The following is a 19,248-nucleotide window of genomic DNA, read 5'->3' as shown; positions in this document are numbered from 1 at the left end:
ACAAATTGGCTCAAAAAACAATGAGTATATACCACAGCCTCTACCAGACTGAGTCCAGTACAACTAGATGGTGCCCGGTTACCACCACTGACTGCTCTGACAGGGATCACAACAGAGTGTCCCAGACAGAGCAGGAGAAAAATGCAGAACAAAATTATAACTAAAAAAGAAAGACCAGACTTGCTGGCCTGACAGAGACTGGAGAGGCCCTGAGAGTATGGCCCCCGGAAACCCTTTCAGCTCAGTAATGAAGTCACTCCCAAGGTTCACCCTTCAGCCAAAGATTGGACAGGCCCATAAAACAAAATGAGACCCAAGTCTGGCAAGGACTAGAAGACAGGAGGGAACAGGAAAGCTGGCAATAAGAAACCTATGGTTGAGAAGGGAGTGTGTTGACATGTTGTGAGGTTGTTAACCAGTGTCATAAAACAAATGTGTACTATTTGATGAGAAACTAGTTCTGTAAACCTTCATCCAAAGTACAATAATAAAAAAAAAGACAGAAAATAATAATGAGTATCACCTGTGAGTACTGTGCTCCTTTAAAAAATCACCTACATGAGACTAAATGGTCAACAATTACTTTAAAAGAAAGATGAGAATGTAAGGGGGCAGGGAAAGGAGATTAATGGAATTAGAACAACCAGAACAGAAATAATGAGCATGTTCATACATTGTGAAGAATATAACCAATGTCACTGAACAACTTGTGTAGAAACTGTTAAATGGAAACCTAATCTGCTGGGTAAACCTTCACTGAAAACACAATAAAGTTTAAAAAAAAAAAAATCGTAGTTTGAGAGGAGGCGGAGCCAAGATGGTGAAATAAACAGACACTTCCGGCAAGCCCTCTTTACAACAAAGCCCCCAAAAAACAAGTGAAATGAGTAAGTATATTTCTGACAAGCTGGGAGCCCTGAGCTTCAAAGGCAAGCTTAGAAAACAAACTGAGGGCCAGGGAGAGGAAGAGACCGTTCAGAAGTGGAGAGGAGTTACTGAACCTGAATCACAGGGAGCCCACAGGCACCATTCCTGGAACAGAGGCAGCGGCAGGCTGTTATTACCATTTGGCCACAGTTTCCTCAGGGAGAAGCAGCCAGCCACACAGCGCACTCACACCACTGGAACCTGAGGAGAACGGCGCTCTTAGCAAAAGCTAAGTACTTGTGTATATTTTACCACGCCCCCCCCACCCGCAAACCGGCTTCAGTGGCTGCATTCCCTAGGCCTGAGATAGGCACTGTTGAGCACCTAGAGCCATCCTCCCAGCCTTGGGGAAGGAAAAAATTTACATTTGGGGGAACAGATGATTTGCTAGCCCCACTACCTGGGGGAGCTCAGGACAGAAGCAACTCCTGTCCAGGCATAAACCATTCATGGACACTGAGCACCTTCCCTTCTGCATGGACCTGTGTGGGCCTATTTCGGGAGAATAGGCCCTTGTTGGCAGACTCCAACCATTCCAGCTGTGTGGTGGAGAGGTGGCTGTTTGATGTTTGACATTGCCTATTAAACAAGGTCCTCACCTACCCACATCAGGGACCTAAGGACTGGTAGCTCCACTCAGGTCACCCAGCCACCTGTGACAGGGGTCCAAAGATAACTGGTACCTCCCAGTCCTTACAACCAAAAACTTTGAGTGCCCATGGTCCCTCTGCAGAGCCCACACACTTGCACGCTTTAGGGAACAGGGACGCGCTTTCCTTAGAGACACTCGGGGGCCGGTTCTCAGGCCTCTGCCTTGTTCAGAGTGTAACCCCCTGCTGTAATCAGTTACCAGTATATACCCCAGTCACCCCTGGCCCCCTAAAACTGTAGGACAGAGCCTGTACCATGATGATCAGCTACCTGGAAACCTGAGCTGAATTCATACAAGAAAACTGCATGGACTCCTAGACTGATATACCTGATAACAGCTCTAGCCAGCTGGGGACAGGACACCAGAGCTCCAAAGGTGAAAATAATCAAGCTAGCTCACTCAAGCAACCCATAGGGCTATACCAAAACAAAACAAAGCAAGCAGCTATGACAAAGTAAGCAAGCATAAACTAAAACAATAACTTATAGATGGCTTGGAGACAACAGTCAATATCAAGTCACATAAAGAAACAGACCATGATCACTTCAAAAGGCTCTCAAAACAAAGAATCCAGGGATCTTCTGGATGAAAGTGCATTCCTGGAATTACCAGATGCACAAAACAAAAGTTGAATATACAGGACCTTTCAAGACATCAGGAAGCAAACGAGACAATACCCAGAATGAGCAAAGAAACACGCAGATAAAGCAACTGAAGAAATTAGAAAGATTATTCAGGAATGTAATGAAAAGTTTCATAAGCTGGAAAAATCCATAGACAGCAATCAGAAATTCAGAAGATTAACAATAAAATTACAGAACTGGACAACTCAATAGAAAGAGAAGCAAAATTGAGCAAGTAGAAGCTAGAATTTCTGAACTTGAAGATAAATCACTTGGCACTAATATATTTGAAGAAAAATCAGATAAAAAAATGTAAAAAAATGAAGAAACCTTAAGAATCATGTGGGATTCTATCAAGAGCAATAACCCACGAGTGATTGAGTACCAGAAAAGGGAGGGATAACAGAAAATACAGGGAAAATTGTTGAAGATTTGTTGGCAGAAAACTTCCCTGATATCGTGAAAGATGAGAAGATATCTATCCAAATGCTCATCGAAGAACTCCACATAAGGTAGAAGTTAAAAGAAAGTCACCAAGACATAATCAAACTTGCCAAAACGAAAGATAAAGAATTATAAGAGCAGCGAGGGATAAACGAAAAGTCAGCTACAAAGGAGAACCAATAAGAATAAAGCTCGGACTACTCGGCAGAAACCACGCAAGAAGGGAATGGGATGACATATTTAAAAAATTGAAGGAAAAAAATTGCCTGCCAAGAATCATATATCCAGCAAAACTGTCTCTTAAGTATGAAGGTGAAATTAAGACATTTCCAGACACACACAAGTTGAGGGAATTCATAAAAACCAAGTCAAAACTACAAGAAATACTAAAGGGAGTTCTTTGGTTAGAAAATCAATAATATCAGGTATCAACACAAGACTAGAACACTGGGCAGAGCAACCAGAAGTCAACAGAGACAGGTAAATCGAAACACAGAAAGCAAGATTATTTAAAAAAAAAAAAAAAAAAGCTCAAAACAGGGTAACAGCGATGTTATTATATAAAAGAAGACAACATCAGAATAATAAAGAGGGACTAGGAAATGTAATCATACACCTTCCATATGAAGAGGAAGATATGATGATACAAAGAAATAAAAGGGTTAAATTTAGAAAAACAGGGGTAAATAATAAGGTAACCACAACGGAGACAAACCATCCTACTCATGAAAATAAAATACAAGACAAAAATAGAGACTCAGCAGAAACAAAATCAACAACAACAAATATGAGTAAAGGACAATATATAATCTACTCAGCACATCAAATCAAGTGGGAAGAAGAAACTGTCAACAACACACAAAAAAAGACATCAAAATGATACCACTAAATTCATACTTATCCATAATTACCCTGAATGTAAATGGACTAAATGCACCCATAAAGAAACAGAGAGTGGCAGAAGGATTGAAAAACAAGATCTGTCTGTTTGCTGCCTACAAGAGACATACCGTAGAATTAGACATACAAACAAACAAAAACTCAAAGGATGGAAAAAAATATATCAAGCAAACAACAATCAAAAAAGAGCAGGAGTGACAATATTAATTTCTGACAAAATAGACTTTAAAGTTAAATCCATCATAAAGGATAAGGAAGGACACTATATCTTGATTAAAGGGACAATACACCAAGAAGATATAGCCATATTAAATATTTATGCACCCAATGACAGGGCTGCAAGATACATAAACTCTATCAGCTTTGAAAAGTGAGAGAGACAGCTCCACAACAATAGTAGGCGGCTTCAACACACCACTTTTGGTGAAGGACAGGACATCCAGAAAAAAGCTCACTAAAGACACAGAAGACCTAAATGACACAATCAACCAACTTGACCTCATAGACATACATAGAACACTCCACCCAACAGCAACCAAGTACATTTTCTTCTCTAGTGCACATGGAACATTCTCTAGGATAGACCACATATTAGGTCATAAAGCAAGCCTTAGCAGAATCCAAAACATTGAAATATTACAAAGCATCTTCTCTGACCATGAGGCCATAAAACTGGAAATCAATAACAGGAAAAGAAATCAAACACCTGGAAACTGAACAATACCCTGCTCAAAAGAGACTGGATTATAGAGGACATTAAGGATGGAATAAAGACATTCATAGAATCCAGTGAGAATGAAAACACTTCCTATCAGAACCTTTGGGACACAGCAAAAGCGGTGCTCAGAGGCCAATTTATATCAATAAATGCACACATCCAAATAGAAGAAAGGGCCAAAATCAAAGAATTATCCCTATGCCTTGAACAAATAAAAAGAGAGCAACAAAAGAAACCCACAGGCACCAAAGGAAAACAAATAATAAAAATTAGAGCTTAACTAAATGAAATAGAAAAGAGAAAAACAATTGAAAGAATTAACAAGACCAAAAGCTGGTTTTTTTTTTTTAAATCAACAAAATTGATAAACCATTGGCCAAACAGACAAAAGAAAAACAGGAGAGGAAGCAAATAACCCAAATAAGAAATGAGATGGGCGATATTACAACAGACCCAACTGAAATTAAAAGAATCGTATCAGATTACTATGAAAAATTGTACTCTAACAAATTTGAAAACCTAGAAGAAATGGATGAATTCCTAGAAACACACTACCTACCTAAACTAACACAAACAGAGGTAAACAGACGTAGAACTAAATAGACCCAAAACAAAAGAAGAGATTGAACAGGTAATCAAAAAACTCTCAACAAAAAAAAAGCCCTGGCCCAGACGCCTTCACTGCAGAGTTCTACCAAGCTTTCAGAGAAGAGTTAACACCACTACTACTAAAGGTATTTCAGAGCATAGAAAAGGACGGAATACTACCAAACTCATTCTGTGAAGCCAGTATATCCCTGATACCAAAACCAGGTAAGGACACCAGAAAAAAATAAAATTACAGAACTATATCCCTCATGAACTTAGATGCAAAAATCCTCAATAAAATTCTAGCCAATAGAATTCCACAACATATCAAAAAAATAATTCACCGTGACTAAGTGGGATTCATACCAGGTACGCAGGGATGCTTCAACATTAGAAGAACAATTAATGTAATCCACCACATAAATAAAACAAAAGACAAGAATCACATGATTTTATCAATTCATGCAGAAAGGGCATTTGACAAAGTTCGACACGTATTTGTGTTAAAAACTCTCAGCAAAATAGGAATAGAAGGAAAATTCCTCAACACAATAAAGGGCATTTATACAAAGGCAATAGCCGACATCATCCTAAATGGAGAGAGCCTGAAAGCATTCCCCTTGAGATTGGGAACAAGGACGCCCTTTATCAACACTCTTATTCAACATTCTGCTGGAGGTCCTAGCCAGAACAATTAGGCTAGACAAAGAAATAAAGGGCATCCAGATTGGCAAGGAAGAAGGAAAGGCGTCTCTATTTGCAGACGACATGATATTATACAGAAAACCCTAAGGAATCCTCCAGAAAACTACTGAAACTAATAGAAGAATTCAGCAGAGTATTGGGATACAAAATAAACATACAAAATGCAGTTGGATTCCTCTACACCAAAAAAAGAACATTGAAGAGGAAATCACGAAATCAATACCATTTACTGTGGCCTAATAATAATAATAATAATAAATAGGAAGAAATCTTACCAGAGATGTAAAAGACTTGTACAAAGAAAACTACAGTACACTTCTGCAAGAAACCAAAAGAGACCTACATAAATGGAAAAATATACCTTGCTCATGGATAGGAAGACTTAACATTATAAAGATGTCTATTCTACCAAAAGCGATCTATACATTTAATGCAATTCCGATCCAAATCCCAACCACATTCTTTAATGAGATGGAGAAACAAATCACCAACTTCATATGGAAGGGACAGAGGCCCCAGATGGATAAGGCATTACTGAAAAAGAAGAACAAAGTGGGAGGCCTTACTTTACCTGATTTTAGAACCTATTTTACCGCCACAGTAGTCAAAACAGGATACTGGATGGACCAATGGAACAGAATTGAGAATCCAGACATAAATCCATCCACATTATGAGCAACTGATATTTAACAAAGTCCCCTAAACAGTTAAATGGGGAAAAGACAGTCTTTTTAACAAATGGTGCTGGCATAACTGGATATCTATCTGAAAAAAAAATGAAACAAGACCCATACCTCGCTCCATGCACAAAAACTAACTCAAAATGGATCAAAGACCTAAATATAAAATCTAAAACAACAAAGATCATGAAGAAAAATAGGGACAACGTTAGGAGCCCTAATACATGGCATAAACAGTATACAAAACATTACTAACAATGCAGAAGAAAAACTAGATAACGGGGAGCCCCTAAAAATCAAACACCTATGCTCATCCAAGGACTTCACCAAAAGAGTAAAATGATCACCTACAGACTGGGAAAAAGCTTTTAGCTATGACATTTGCGATCAGCGCGTGATCTCTAAAATCTACCTGATACTGCAAAAACTGAACTGCGAAAAGACAAATAACCCAATTAAAAAATGGGCAAAAGATATAAATAGTCACTTCACTAAAGAAGACAATTCAGGTAGCTAAGAGGTACATGAGGAAATTCTCACAATCATTAGCCATTAAAAAAAAAAAAGAGGAATGGAAATCAAAACTACAATGAGATTCCGTCTCACTCCAACAAGGCTGGCATTAATCCAAAAAACACAAAAATGTTGGAGAGGCTGTGGAGAGCTTGGAACACTTCTACACTGCTGGTGGGAATGTCAAATGGTACAACCACTTTGGAAATCGATTTGGCGCTTCCTTAAAAAGCTGAAAATAGAACTACCATATGATCCAGTAATCCCACTCCTCGGAATATATCCTAGAGAAATAAGAGCTTTTACACAAACAGATATATGCACACCCGTGTTTATTTCAGCACTGTTTACAATAGCAAAAAGATGGAAGCAACTAAGGTGCCTATCAATGGATGAATGGATAAATAAATTATGGTATATTCACACAATGGAATACTATGCATCGATAAAGAACAGTGAGGAATCTGTGAAACATTTCATAACATGGAGGAACCTGGAAGGTATTATGCTCAGTGAAATTAGTCAGTTTCAAAAGGACAACTATTATATAAGACCACTATTTATAAGAACTCGAGAAATAGTTTAAACTGAGAAGAAAACATTCTTTTGTGATTACGAGAGGAGGGAGGGTGGGAGGGTGGGAGAGGGGTATTCACTAATTCATTGGTAGATAAGAACTACTTTAGGTGAAGGAAAAGACAGCACACGATACAGGGGAGGTTAGCACAGCTGGACTAAGCCAAAGGCAAAGAAGTTTCCTGAATAAACTGAATGCTTCGAAGGCCAGTGTAGCAGGGGCAGGGGTTTGGGGACCATGATTTCAGGGGACATCTAAGTCTATTGGCATAATAAAATCTATTAAGAAAACATTCTGCATCCCACTTTGAAGAGTGGCATCTGGGGTTTTAAATGCTAGCAAGCAGCCGTCTAAGATTCATCAATTGGTCACAACCCACCTGGATCAGAGGAGAATGAAGAACACCAAGGACACAAGGTAATTACGAGCCCAAGAGATAGAAAGGGCCACATGAACCAGAGACTACATCATCCTGAGACCAGAAGAACTAGATGGCGCCCAGCTACAACCGATGACTGCCCTGACAGGGAACACAACAGAGAACCCCTGACGGAGCAAGAGAACAGTGGGACGCAGACCCCAAATTCTCCTAAAAAGACCAGACTTAATGGTCTAATTGGTTATGGGTAATGGTCTGACTGAGACTAGAAGGACCCTAGTGGTCATGGCCCCCAGACCTTCTGCTGACCCAGGACAGGAACCATTCCCGAAGCCAACTCTTCAGACATAGATTGGACTGGACAACGGGTTGGAGAGGGATTCTGTTGAGGACTGAGCTTCTTGGATCAGGTGGACACTTGAAACTATGTTGGCATCTCCTGCCTGGAAGGGAGATGAGAGGGTGGAGGGGGTTAGAAGCTGGTGAAATGGACATGAAAAGAGAGAGTAGAGGGAGAGAGTGGGGTGTCTCATTAGGGGGAGAGTAATTGGGAGTATTTAGCAAGGTGTATATAAGTTTTTATGTGAGAGACTGACTTGATTTGTAAACTTTCACTTAAAGTACAATAAAAATTATTAAAAAAAATCTGACTGAGACTGGAGGGATCCCAGAAGACAAGGCCCCTGGACTCTCTGTTAGCCCAGAACTGAAACCATTCCCAAAGCCAACTCTTGAGACAAAGATTAGGCTGGACTATAGGACACAAAAATGATACTCAGGAAGACAGTGCTTCTTAGCTCAAGCGGATACATGAGACTAAACGGGCAGCTCCTGTTCGGAGGCGAGATGAGAAGGCAAAAAGGGACAGGAGCTGGTTGAATGAAAATGGGAAACATAGGGTAGGAAGTAGGAATGTGCTGTCACATTATAGGGAGAGCAACTAGGATCACATAACAACGTGTGTATAAATTTTTGTATGAGGAGCCAACGTGAACTGTAAACTTTCACTTAAAGCACAATTAAAAAAAAATAAAAAGAGTAGTTTGAACAGTGCTTGCCTTTTTTTTCTCATCATCTAACTTATGATATGGAGTGAGAATCTTCTCTATACCCAGGCAAATTGTCATATTTCTTTCTATGTTTGAGTCAGCTTCCAACATTTTATCCATTGAGATTTCAGTATTTTGAAACAGTCTGAAAGTTCCTAACGTGCCGTTCTGGGGTGCTGTTGCTTCCTTTGGGACATCCTCATCCTTCTGTCACAACCACTTCTCTCATTTGTGTCACTAAGTTCACCTCCCGTATGTTCCTCTGCTGCATATCTAGAGTTTCAAGTGGCAGCAGTGTCAACGTGCCCATGGTCAGCTGTTCCACAATTCCATTTATGTTTGATTTGAATTTCATTTCCAGAGTTATTGTTTCTTTGCTGCCCTTTCATCTTGGTTGGCCAATTTCCTCTTGATTTTCTATTTTTGTAAAATGTCACGTGGGTTTGTGGCCGGGAGACATTCTTTGCCACCTGCTCGTGAACTGAAAAACAGATGTGCAGTCACCTGGCACTGACAATTTCCTGAAACGCCATGATGGTCCCTGATCGTGAAGTGCATCTGTTATGCACACAGCGGTTTATGGATTGAAGAGCTAGCAGCAAAGCTCATACTTTACTCAATTACTCATGGTTAGTATACCCTGGTGACTGAAATTTGAACTGTATTGTTGGGGGACTGATGTTATTTAACTAAACCACGGTAACTGAAATCTGTGCTTACAGAACAGTGCTAAGTAAGGACTGTCTGGGTACTACAGAGTGAAAAAAAAAATAATTGCTTTAAGAGAGGCCTTAAAAATGCTATGCCAACACAGATGAGGGAAATATAAATATAATTATTTTAAATATAAAGTCCATATGGAGAATGGAGAAGAATTCATGCAGAAAGTCACTGAACTTTAAAAAAAAAAAAAAAAAAAGAACTTTAAAGGTAGGTATAATTAAACAAATTCAGAAGTCATCTTGAATGGTAAGAACAAAAGCAAGGAGGTTAGAAAGAACAGTGAGGTGCAGGATACAGGTGAGGTAGGGGAAGCAACAGAAATCTGATTTTCCTCTAGGTTAGGTGTCTTAGTTACCTAAAAAAAAAAAAAACCTAGCACTGGTATAATGGAAATACCACAAGTGGGTGGCTTTAACAAACAGAAATTTATTTTCTCACAGTTTAGTTAACTAGAAGTCCGAATTCAGGGTGCCAGCTCCAGGGAAAGGCTTTCTTTCTCTGTCTGCTCTGGACCATCATTGTCTCTTTTAGGTTGTATTCCTGGGCGATCTTCATGTGGCATGGCATCTCTCTTCCTTCATCTCAGCTTGCTAGCTTTCATTTAATCTCTTTTATATGTCAAGAGATTGACTCAAGATACAGCCTACACTAGTCCTGTCTCACTGACATAACAAAGACAATCCATTCCCAAACGGGATTATAACCACAGGCATAGAGCTTAGGATTTACAAAACATATTTTGTGGCGACACAGTTCAATCCATAACATTCCACCCTTTGGCCCCCCCAAAATTCATGTCATTCCCACATGTAAAACATGATTGCTGCATCACATCATCCTAAAAGTCTTAAATCAACTCCAAGTCCAAAATCTCATCTTCTGAAGCATCTAAATCAAATATGGGAGACTTTAGGCATATTCCATCTTCATCTGTGAACCTATGAAATCTAGAGTACAAGTTATCTGTTTCCAAAATACAATGGTGGAATAGGCACAAGGTAGACATTTCCATTACAAATGGGAGAAATTGGAGGAAAAGAAGGTATAATAGGAACCAAGCAAGTCCAAAACCAAGCAGAACACATTAGCTCTCAAGGCTGGAAAACAATCCTCTCTTCTCTGAGACCATCTCATGAATAGCCCTGTCCTTCAGACTCTGGATTCTGGTCATGCCCTTAGGATTCTAGGTGGAGGCCCCTTGAGCCTGGGCTTCAGCTTCTAGACCTATAACTAGACTTAAGTCCCAGAAATCCCTAGGAAGAGAAGTACAAAGTGTGACCAAGGAGGAGGTATATGCTATGGTCCAAAAGAACTGCTTGATTTTTCTAATATATACAAACAGAAACCTGGGGAATATGTGTGGGAGTTGTTATTAAGGGTGTGGGATAATGGTGCAAGGAATATAAAGTTGGGTCAGTCTGAGTTTATTGATACGGGCCCACTAAGCAGAATCTTCACTCAATGTTTCAGCTAAAGAGGTTAGAAAAGGATTTAATACTTTATTTGGTCAGTTCACTTAAGCATGGATTGCATGGTGGCCTACACTAAATCAAGTTGAAGTACCAGAACTGCCTTGGTATACTATATAGAAGAAGGTATTCAAAGGCTTAGGGAAATTGGCATGTTGTTGTTGTTAGGAGCCATTGAGTCAGTTCTGGCTCATAGCGACCCTGTGTACAACAGAACGAAACACTGCCCGGTCCTCTGCAATCCTCACAATCATTGCTTTGCTTAAGCCCATCATTGCAACCACTGTGTCAATCCATCTCTTTGAGGGGCTTCCTCTTTTTTGCTGACCCTCTACTTTACCAGGCATGATGTCCTTCTCCAGGGACTGGTCCCTCTTGATAACTTGTCCAAAGCCCGTGAGATGAAGTCTCACCATCTTCGCTTGCAAGGAGCATTCTGGCTGTTCTTCTTCCACAGCAGATTTGATCATTCTTCTGGCAGTCCATGGTATGTTCGATATTCTCCACCAACACCATAATTCAAAGGCATCAATTCTACTTTGGTCTTCCTTGTTCATTGTCCAGCTTTCACATGCATATGAGGTGATTGAAAATACCATGGCTTGGGTCAGGCGCACCTTAGTCCTCAAAGTGACATCTTTGCTTTTAACATTTTAAAGAGGTCTTTTATAGCAGATTTGCCCAATGTAATACATCACTTGATTTCATGACTGTTGCTTCCACGGGTGTTGATTGTGGATCCAAGTAAAATGAAGTCCTTGACAACTTCAATATTTTCTCTGTTTATCATTATGTTGTTTATTGGTCCAGTTTTCAGGATTTTTCTTTTCTTTATGTTGAGATGCAACCCATACTGAAGACTGTAGTCTTTGATCTTCATCAGTAAGTGCTTCAAGTCCTCTTCATTTTCAGCAAGCAGGATTGTGTCATCAGCATATTATAGGTTGTTCATGAGTCTTCCTCCAATCCTGATGCCGAGTTCTTCATGTAGACCAGCTTCTCGGCTTATTTGCTGAGCATACAGATTGAATAAGTATGATGAAAGGATACAACACTAAAGCACACCATTTCTGACTTTGAACCACTCAGTATCCCCTGATTCTGTTCAAATGACTCCCTCTTGGTCTATGTACAGGCTCCACATGAACACAATTAAGTGTTCTGTGATTCCCATTCTTCCCAATTTTATCCATAATTTGTTATGATTCACACAGTTGATAGTAAAAAAAACACATATTTCTGGTATTCTCTGCTTTCAGCCACAATCCATCGGACATCGGCAATGATATCCCTCTTCCTTTTCTAAATCCAGCTTGAATTTCTGACAGTCTCCTGTCAATGTACTGCTGTAACCACTTTGAATGATTTTCAACATAATTTTACTTGCGTGTGATATTAATGATATTGTTTGATAATTTCCGCGTTCTATTGGATCACCTTTCTTTGGAATGGGCACAAATATGGATCTCTTCCAGTCAGTTGGCCAGACAGTTGCCCTCCAAATTTCTTGGCATAGACAAGTGAGGACCGCCAGCGCTGTACCTGTTTGGTGAAACAACTGGTATTCGGTCAGAGTGGGGGCATACGGAGGTCAGGTTATTAAGGGCTGTTACGGTAGGGAAAGTCAAATGAAGGCCATTAATACTGCCCCTGCCTAGAAAAATAGTAAACCGAAAGCAATACCACATTCCCGGAGGGATTGCAGAGATTACTACCACCATCAAGGACCTGAAGGATGCAGAGGTGGTTATTCCCTTATTCCCACCACATCCCCATTCAACTCACCTATTTGTCCTGTGCAAAAAACAGATGATCCTGGAGAATGACAATGGATTATTGAAAACAACCAAGTGGTGACTCTAATTGCAGCTGCTGGTCCAGATGTTGTTTCATTGCTTGAGCAAATTAATGTATGTCCTGGTACCTGGTATGCAGCTATTGATCTGGATAATGCCTTTTTCTCTATACCTGTTTCAAAGAACCACCGGAAGCAAATTGCCTTCAGCTGGCAAGGCCAGCTGTATACTTTCAGTGTCCTAACTCAGGGGTATATGTCAACTCTCCAGCCCTACTTCATAATTCAGTTGGCAGGAATCTTGATCGTCTTTTGCTTCCACAAGATGTCATACTGGTCCATTACATTGATGACATTATGCTGATTGGACCTAGTAAGGATGAAGTGTCAATGACTCTAGATTCATTGGTAAAACATTTGCATGCTAGAAGGTAGAAAATTAATTCAACAAAAATCTGGCACCGTCCACCTCAGTGAAGTGTTAGTGGTAGAGGGAGTTGCTGTTTGGGGTCTTTGGCAGGCCCCTATTGGTGAATCACAACCCAGACCTTTAGGATTTTGGAGCAAAGCCCTGCCATCCTCTGCAGATAACTACTCTCCTTTTGAGAAACAACTTTTGGCTTGTTCCTAGGGTCCAGTGGTGGCATGCCAAGATACTTCTTCTAAAGTGAGGGATAAGTTATTGCGTCTGGCCCCTCACACAACTAAAAAGGAGGCACAATGCCTGGTGGGCCTCTGGATTTTAGAGGCAACATATCCTTCATTTGGGTGTGCTACTCTGGACTATTTACCAGATCACTCACTAGTTTTGAGTGGGGCCCAGACCAAGAGAAGGCTCTGACACAGGTTGAGGCTGCAGTGCAAGCCACTCTGCCACTTGGGCCATATGATTCAGCTGGTCCAATGGTGTTTGAAGTGTTAGTGGTAGAGGGAGTTGCTGTTTGGGGTCTTTGGCAGGCCCCTACTGGTGAATCACAACCCAGACCTTTAGGATTTTGGAGCAAAGCCCTGCCATCCTCTGCAGATAACTACTCTCCTTTTGAGAAACAACTTTTGGCTTGTTCCTAGGGCTTCGTAGAGACTGAGCACTTAACCATGGGCCATCAAGTCACCATGTGACCTGAGTTGCCCATCAGGAACTGGGTGTTGTCTGACCCACAGAACCATAATGTCAGACGTGCACAGCAGCACTCTGTCATTAAATGGAAGTGGTATATATGAGGTCAGGCCCAAGCAGGACCTGAAGGCATGAGTAAGTTCCATGAGGAAGTGACCCAAATTTCCACAGTCTCCATTCCTGTCATATTACCTTCCATTTCTGAGTTTGCACCTATGGCCTCACTGGGAGTTCCTTACAATCAGTTGACTGAGGAAGAGAAAACTTGTGCCTGGTTTACAGATGGTTCTGCAAGACATAAAGGCACCACTGGAAAGTGGACAGCAGCAGCACTACAGTCCCTCTCTGGGACCTCACTGAGGGACAGTGGGGAAGGGAAGTCCTCCCAATGGGCAGAACTTTGAACAGTGCCCATGGTTGTTCACTTTGCTTGGAAGGAGAAATGGCCAGATGTGTGATGGTATACAGATTCATGGGCTATGGCCAATGGTTTGGCTGAATGGTCAGGGACTTGGAAGGAACATGACTGGAAAGTTAGTGACAAGGAGGTATGGGGGAAGAGGTATGTGGACAGACCTCTCAGAGTGGGCCAAAGAAATGAAGATATTTGTGTCCCATGTGAATACTCACCAAAGGGTTACCTCAGCAGAGGAGTATTTTAACAATCAAGTGGATAGGATAACGTGTTCTGTGGAAACCAGTCATCCTTTTTCCCCTGCCACTACCATCATTGCCCAATGGACTCACGAACAAAGTGGACTTTGTGGCAGGGATGGAAGTTATGCAGGGGCTCAAAAACATAGACTTCCACTCACCAAGGCCAACTTGGCCAATGCTGAGCGCCCAATCTGCCAGTAGCAGAGATCAACACTTAGTTCCTGATATGGCACCAATTCTCAAGGTGATCAGCCAGCAACCTGGTGGCAGGTTGATTACATCAGACTGCTTCCGTCATGGAAAGCGCATTGTTTTGTTCTTACTGGAATAGACACTTACTCTGGATTCAGATTTGCCTTTTCTGCACATAATGCTTCCACCAAAACTACTATCTGTGGATTTACAGAAAGCCTTATTCACCATCATGGTATCCCACACAAAATCACCTTGAATCAAGGGATTCATTTCACAGTGGATAAAGTGTGGCAATCAGCTCATGCTCATGGGATTCACTGATCTTACCATGTTCCCCATCATTCTGAAGCAGCTGGCTTGACCGAATGATGAAATGACTTTTTAAAGACACAATTTGGTGCCACCTAGGTGGCAATACCTTGTAGGGTTGGGGCAATGTTTTCCAGGAGGCTGTATATGCTTTAAACAAGTGTCCAATATATGGTGCTGTTTTTCCCATAGCCAGGACTCATGGGTCCAGGAATCAAGGGGTGGAAGTGGGAGTGGCACCACTATTATCCCTGGTGACCTTCTTGCAAAATTTTTGCCTCCTGTCCCTGAGATCCTATGCTCTGCAGGTCTAGAAGTTTTATTTCCAAAGGGAGAAATTTTCCCCCCTGGAGACACATCACTGACTCCACTGAACTGAAGTTAAGAATGCCATCTGGTCACTTTGGCCTCCTTATGCCTCTGGATCAACAAAGAAGGGAGTTACTATATTGGCTGGTCTGATTGATCCTGGTTACCAAGAGGAAAATGAGCTGATACCACATAAAAGAGGTAAAGAAGAGTATGTTTGGAATGCAGGAGATCCCTTAGGGCATCTCTTAGTACTACCATGCCCTGTGATTAAAATGGAAAATGACAGCAAGTCATTTTGAACATGACTATTAATGGCCCAGATCCTTCAGAATTGAAGGTTTGGGTCACCCCACCAGGCAAAGAATCATGACCAGCTGAGGTGCTTGCTGAGGGCAAAGGGAATATGGAATGGGTGGTGGAAGAAAGTAGCTCTAAATACCGGTTACAACCATGTGACCAGTTGCAGAAACGAGGACTGTAATTGTTGAGTGTTTCTTCCTGACGTGTATGTGTGCATTTTTTTCTTCCCTTCTTTATCTCATTGTTTATAAAATATAAGATGTAAATGGGGCTAGTGTGTTTTCAGTTGTAAGCATGTTAGTTGCATCATGTTAGGTGCAAGTATGGCTTTATAATTGTCTTTATTTAGAGATTATGTATAGTCTAAGGAGATGTGTACAGGTGTCAAGTTGACAAGGGTGGACTGTGATGGTCAATGTTATGCATCAACTAGGCTAGACCGTGATTTTCAGTATTATACAATTATCCTCCATTTTGTGATCTGATGTAAGGGGAGTTTCCTTGGGGATATGGCCTGCAATATATATGGATGTTCTGGCAAAGCTCTCTCTCTTGATCATGCTTTTGACTTGTCATTATCTGACCTCCAGTTCCTGGGACATGAGCCAGTAACCTGCTGACTGACCGGCAGAATTTTGGGATTCGGTACCTCACGCAACCCTGTGAGCCAGCACCCTACCATCTGACCTGCCAGTTTTGGGTTTGTTAGGCCTTGCAAGCACATGAGTCAGGAGAAGCCTCTAGCCTGATGCCTGACCCACAGACTTGGAACTTGCCAGCTTCCACAACTGTGTGAGACATTTCCTTGAAATAAATCTCCCTCTGTCTCACTCTCTGTCTCTGTCTCTCTCTTTCTATATATATATGTGCTTCACTGGTTTTACTCCTCTAGAGAACCCAGCCGAAGACAGGAGGCTGTATATGAGAGGGGATAGTGGGAGTTACGACCTGAACAAATGGTGAGAAATTTTTAAACATTCACAGCATCATGATGTGACCATACTGAATATTCTTCCTAGAAGAGTAGAATGTAACGCTACACCAAGTTGAAGAAACTGTCCCTTAAACATCACCAGTAAAACAAAAGACTGAACACATCTGACAGGCGAATCCCCCACATTTAATGAAAATTATACTAAATACAAATGCTAGGCAGACCTTAGAAATAATCTAACTAGCCCCTCATCTTTGTTTTCTAAGTTCAACAACATGCCAATGTGCCACTTTAGTGTTAGTTTTATTATGGGGAGAATTCCACCTTCAAGAAATACAGCTGGATTGTTATGATCAACTCAACAGCAAAGGGGCTTGGATTTGGGGTTTTTTTATCCTTCCTAACAGCAGATGGAAACCCTGGTGGCGTAGTGGTTAAGAGCTACACCTGCTAACCAAAGGTCAGCAGTTTGAATCCACCTGGAGCTCCTTGGAAACTCTATCAGACAGTTCTCCTCTGTCCTATAGGGTCGCTATGACTCAGGATCAGCTTGACGGCAATGGGTTTTGAAATTTTTTTAACAGCAGATACATCCCCTAGTAATCGATCAGCAGACATCAATTAAATTTCAAGTACATGTTCAACATTAGGATTGTTATGATAATTGATACAAAAAAGTTTAAGTCTAGTTTCCTGGCTGAAAAATTTACAATCTTAATGAGGAAACTGTATTAGCATTCATTCACTCAGGAAACATTTCTGGCACTGTGCTAAACACTATATATATATATAAAAAAAAAAAACAACATAAAATACAAAGACCAGATGTAGTCTCTGCCCTCAAAAAGTTTATAATCTATAAACATGAAACTATTGGAAAACAACTTGATAAAACATAAAATAAATTATTATTTAGTGCATAATTAACATGGTATGTCTTGTTCCTCTCCTTGCTCAATTGCCCTCTGTGTCAAAATCAGCTTCAAAACAGTGTTTTCAATATAACTTAAGAAATTTCAAAATCACAGTTTTATAAAATAGCAGATTCATTTATTTTAAATGAAAGAGTTTTGTATACTGTGCTGGTTTTCTATAACTGCTGAAACAAATGACCACAAATTTAGTGGCTTAAAACAACGTATTATCTTGCAATTCTGGGGTTCAAAATGGATCTCACTAGGCTAAAATCAAGGTGTCAGCAGCACTGTGTTCCCTTCTGGAGGATCTTGGGAAGAATCCATTTCCTTGTCTTTTCCAGCTTCTCGAGGCCACCCACATTCCTTGGCTCATGGTCCCCTTCCTTCATCTTCAGAGTCAGCAACATCAGGCCGAGTCCTTCTCACGCTGCCACCTCACTGGTACTCGCTCTTCTGCCTCCTGCTTCCACTTTTAAGGCCCCTCTGGTTACACTGGGACCACCCAGATAATCCAGGATTATCTCCCTATTTTAAGCTCAATTGATTAGCAACTTTAATTCCATCTGTAACCTTAATTCCCCTTTGCCATGTAACATAACACATTCACTTATTCCAGGGATCAAGACATGAACATCTTGGGGGAAGGGGCATTATTCAGCCTAACACACATATTATCTGAAAGATTGCTTAATAGAAATTTTAAAGTGAAAGTGTTCATTTCTAGGCTTAAACGTTAGTTCTATTATCTAAGGTCAAAGAAAAATGAACAAATCCTTAGGGTTACTGAGAAAACTCTTGCAATACAGTGAACAATGATGACATTTGTGACAGTTACTATAGTTAACAAACACTAACTTATTATTTAAGAAAAAAATACAAAAATCACCCTTGTATATTTTGAATGGTTGTTGACGTTCCTCGGACTTCATCAACAACATACATTTTGATGGGGGTTAAATGGAGCATTAAATGGAGTAGAAATACTCTCCATTCATTTAATGTGAAATTTCTGAGTGCTTATCCCTTCTCCTCCTGACTTTTTAGCATCCTTAGAGGAACCTGAAGCCGCTTCTTTTTTTTCTTCTTCTTTGGAAATTGCAAGTTTTTCTAGGAATTCTACTAAATCTCTCAACTCATCTTCAGATTCTTCAAAATTTCTGAAATTATAAAGAGTAAAAACCAACTTCATTATACCAAAACACTGAAGAATATATATAACAGCTGGTTTCCCCTTTTTATTCCCTACCCTCACTTGAGCAATATCAGAGTTTTTTTCCACAGGCTAAGAAATTTCTTATTACATCAGTCTGGTTTTTCTTAGGGTGATAAACAACCAATATTGAAGGATCAGGCTTTTGTTTAGCTGGACTTTTGTTCAACAATCTCTATTTGGTAACATCCAGCTACTCTTATGTTTAAGAAGAGAGGGAGAGAAAAGATAAAAAGGAGAGATAAAAAGGGAGAGGAAGTAAAAGAAGAAAACCCTAAAGCAGCTGCCATCTGCTGAGTCCTTACTGTGTGCTAGTCCCTGTCCTCGGGCATATCACACAGTCATATTTAATTTAATCCTAACAGCGCTTTGAGGTAGACATTTATGGATGGAGAAACTGAGGCTTGGGTTAAAATATGCTCAAGGCTGTGGGGACCGTGGTGTCAGGGAACATCTAGCTCAACTGGCATAACACAGTTTATAAAGAAAATGTTCTTCATTCTACTACGGTGAGAAGTGTCTGGGGTCTTAAAGCCTTTGAGCGGCCATCTAGGA

General features: G+C 40.6%; 1 protein-coding gene across 5 annotated transcripts in view; it reads right to left on the bottom strand.

The window, feature by feature from the left end:
• Nucleotides 1–17,653: 17,653 nt before the first annotated feature.
• Nucleotides 17,654–19,248, bottom strand: part of NEK5 (NIMA related kinase 5) — a 167,343-nt gene continuing 165,748 nt past the window's right edge. For all 5 annotated transcript variants that reach the window (XM_049853314.1, XM_049853307.1, XM_049853308.1 and 2 more), the window contains one exon: nt 17,654–18,640. In XM_049853314.1, coding sequence (XP_049709271.1) covers nt 18,475–18,640 — 166 coding nt within the window. In that variant the 3' untranslated portion in view covers nt 17,654–18,474. The remainder of the gene's footprint in view (nt 18,641–19,248) is intronic.

This window comes from Elephas maximus, chromosome 14 (genome assembly GCF_024166365.1).
Source record: "Elephas maximus indicus isolate mEleMax1 chromosome 14, mEleMax1 primary haplotype, whole genome shotgun sequence".
In the NCBI taxonomy this organism is placed as follows: domain Eukaryota; kingdom Metazoa; phylum Chordata; class Mammalia; order Proboscidea; family Elephantidae; genus Elephas; species Elephas maximus.
The sequence above is the reverse complement of the archived record's forward strand: the minus strand, read 5'-3'. Positions and strand labels throughout refer to the sequence as shown.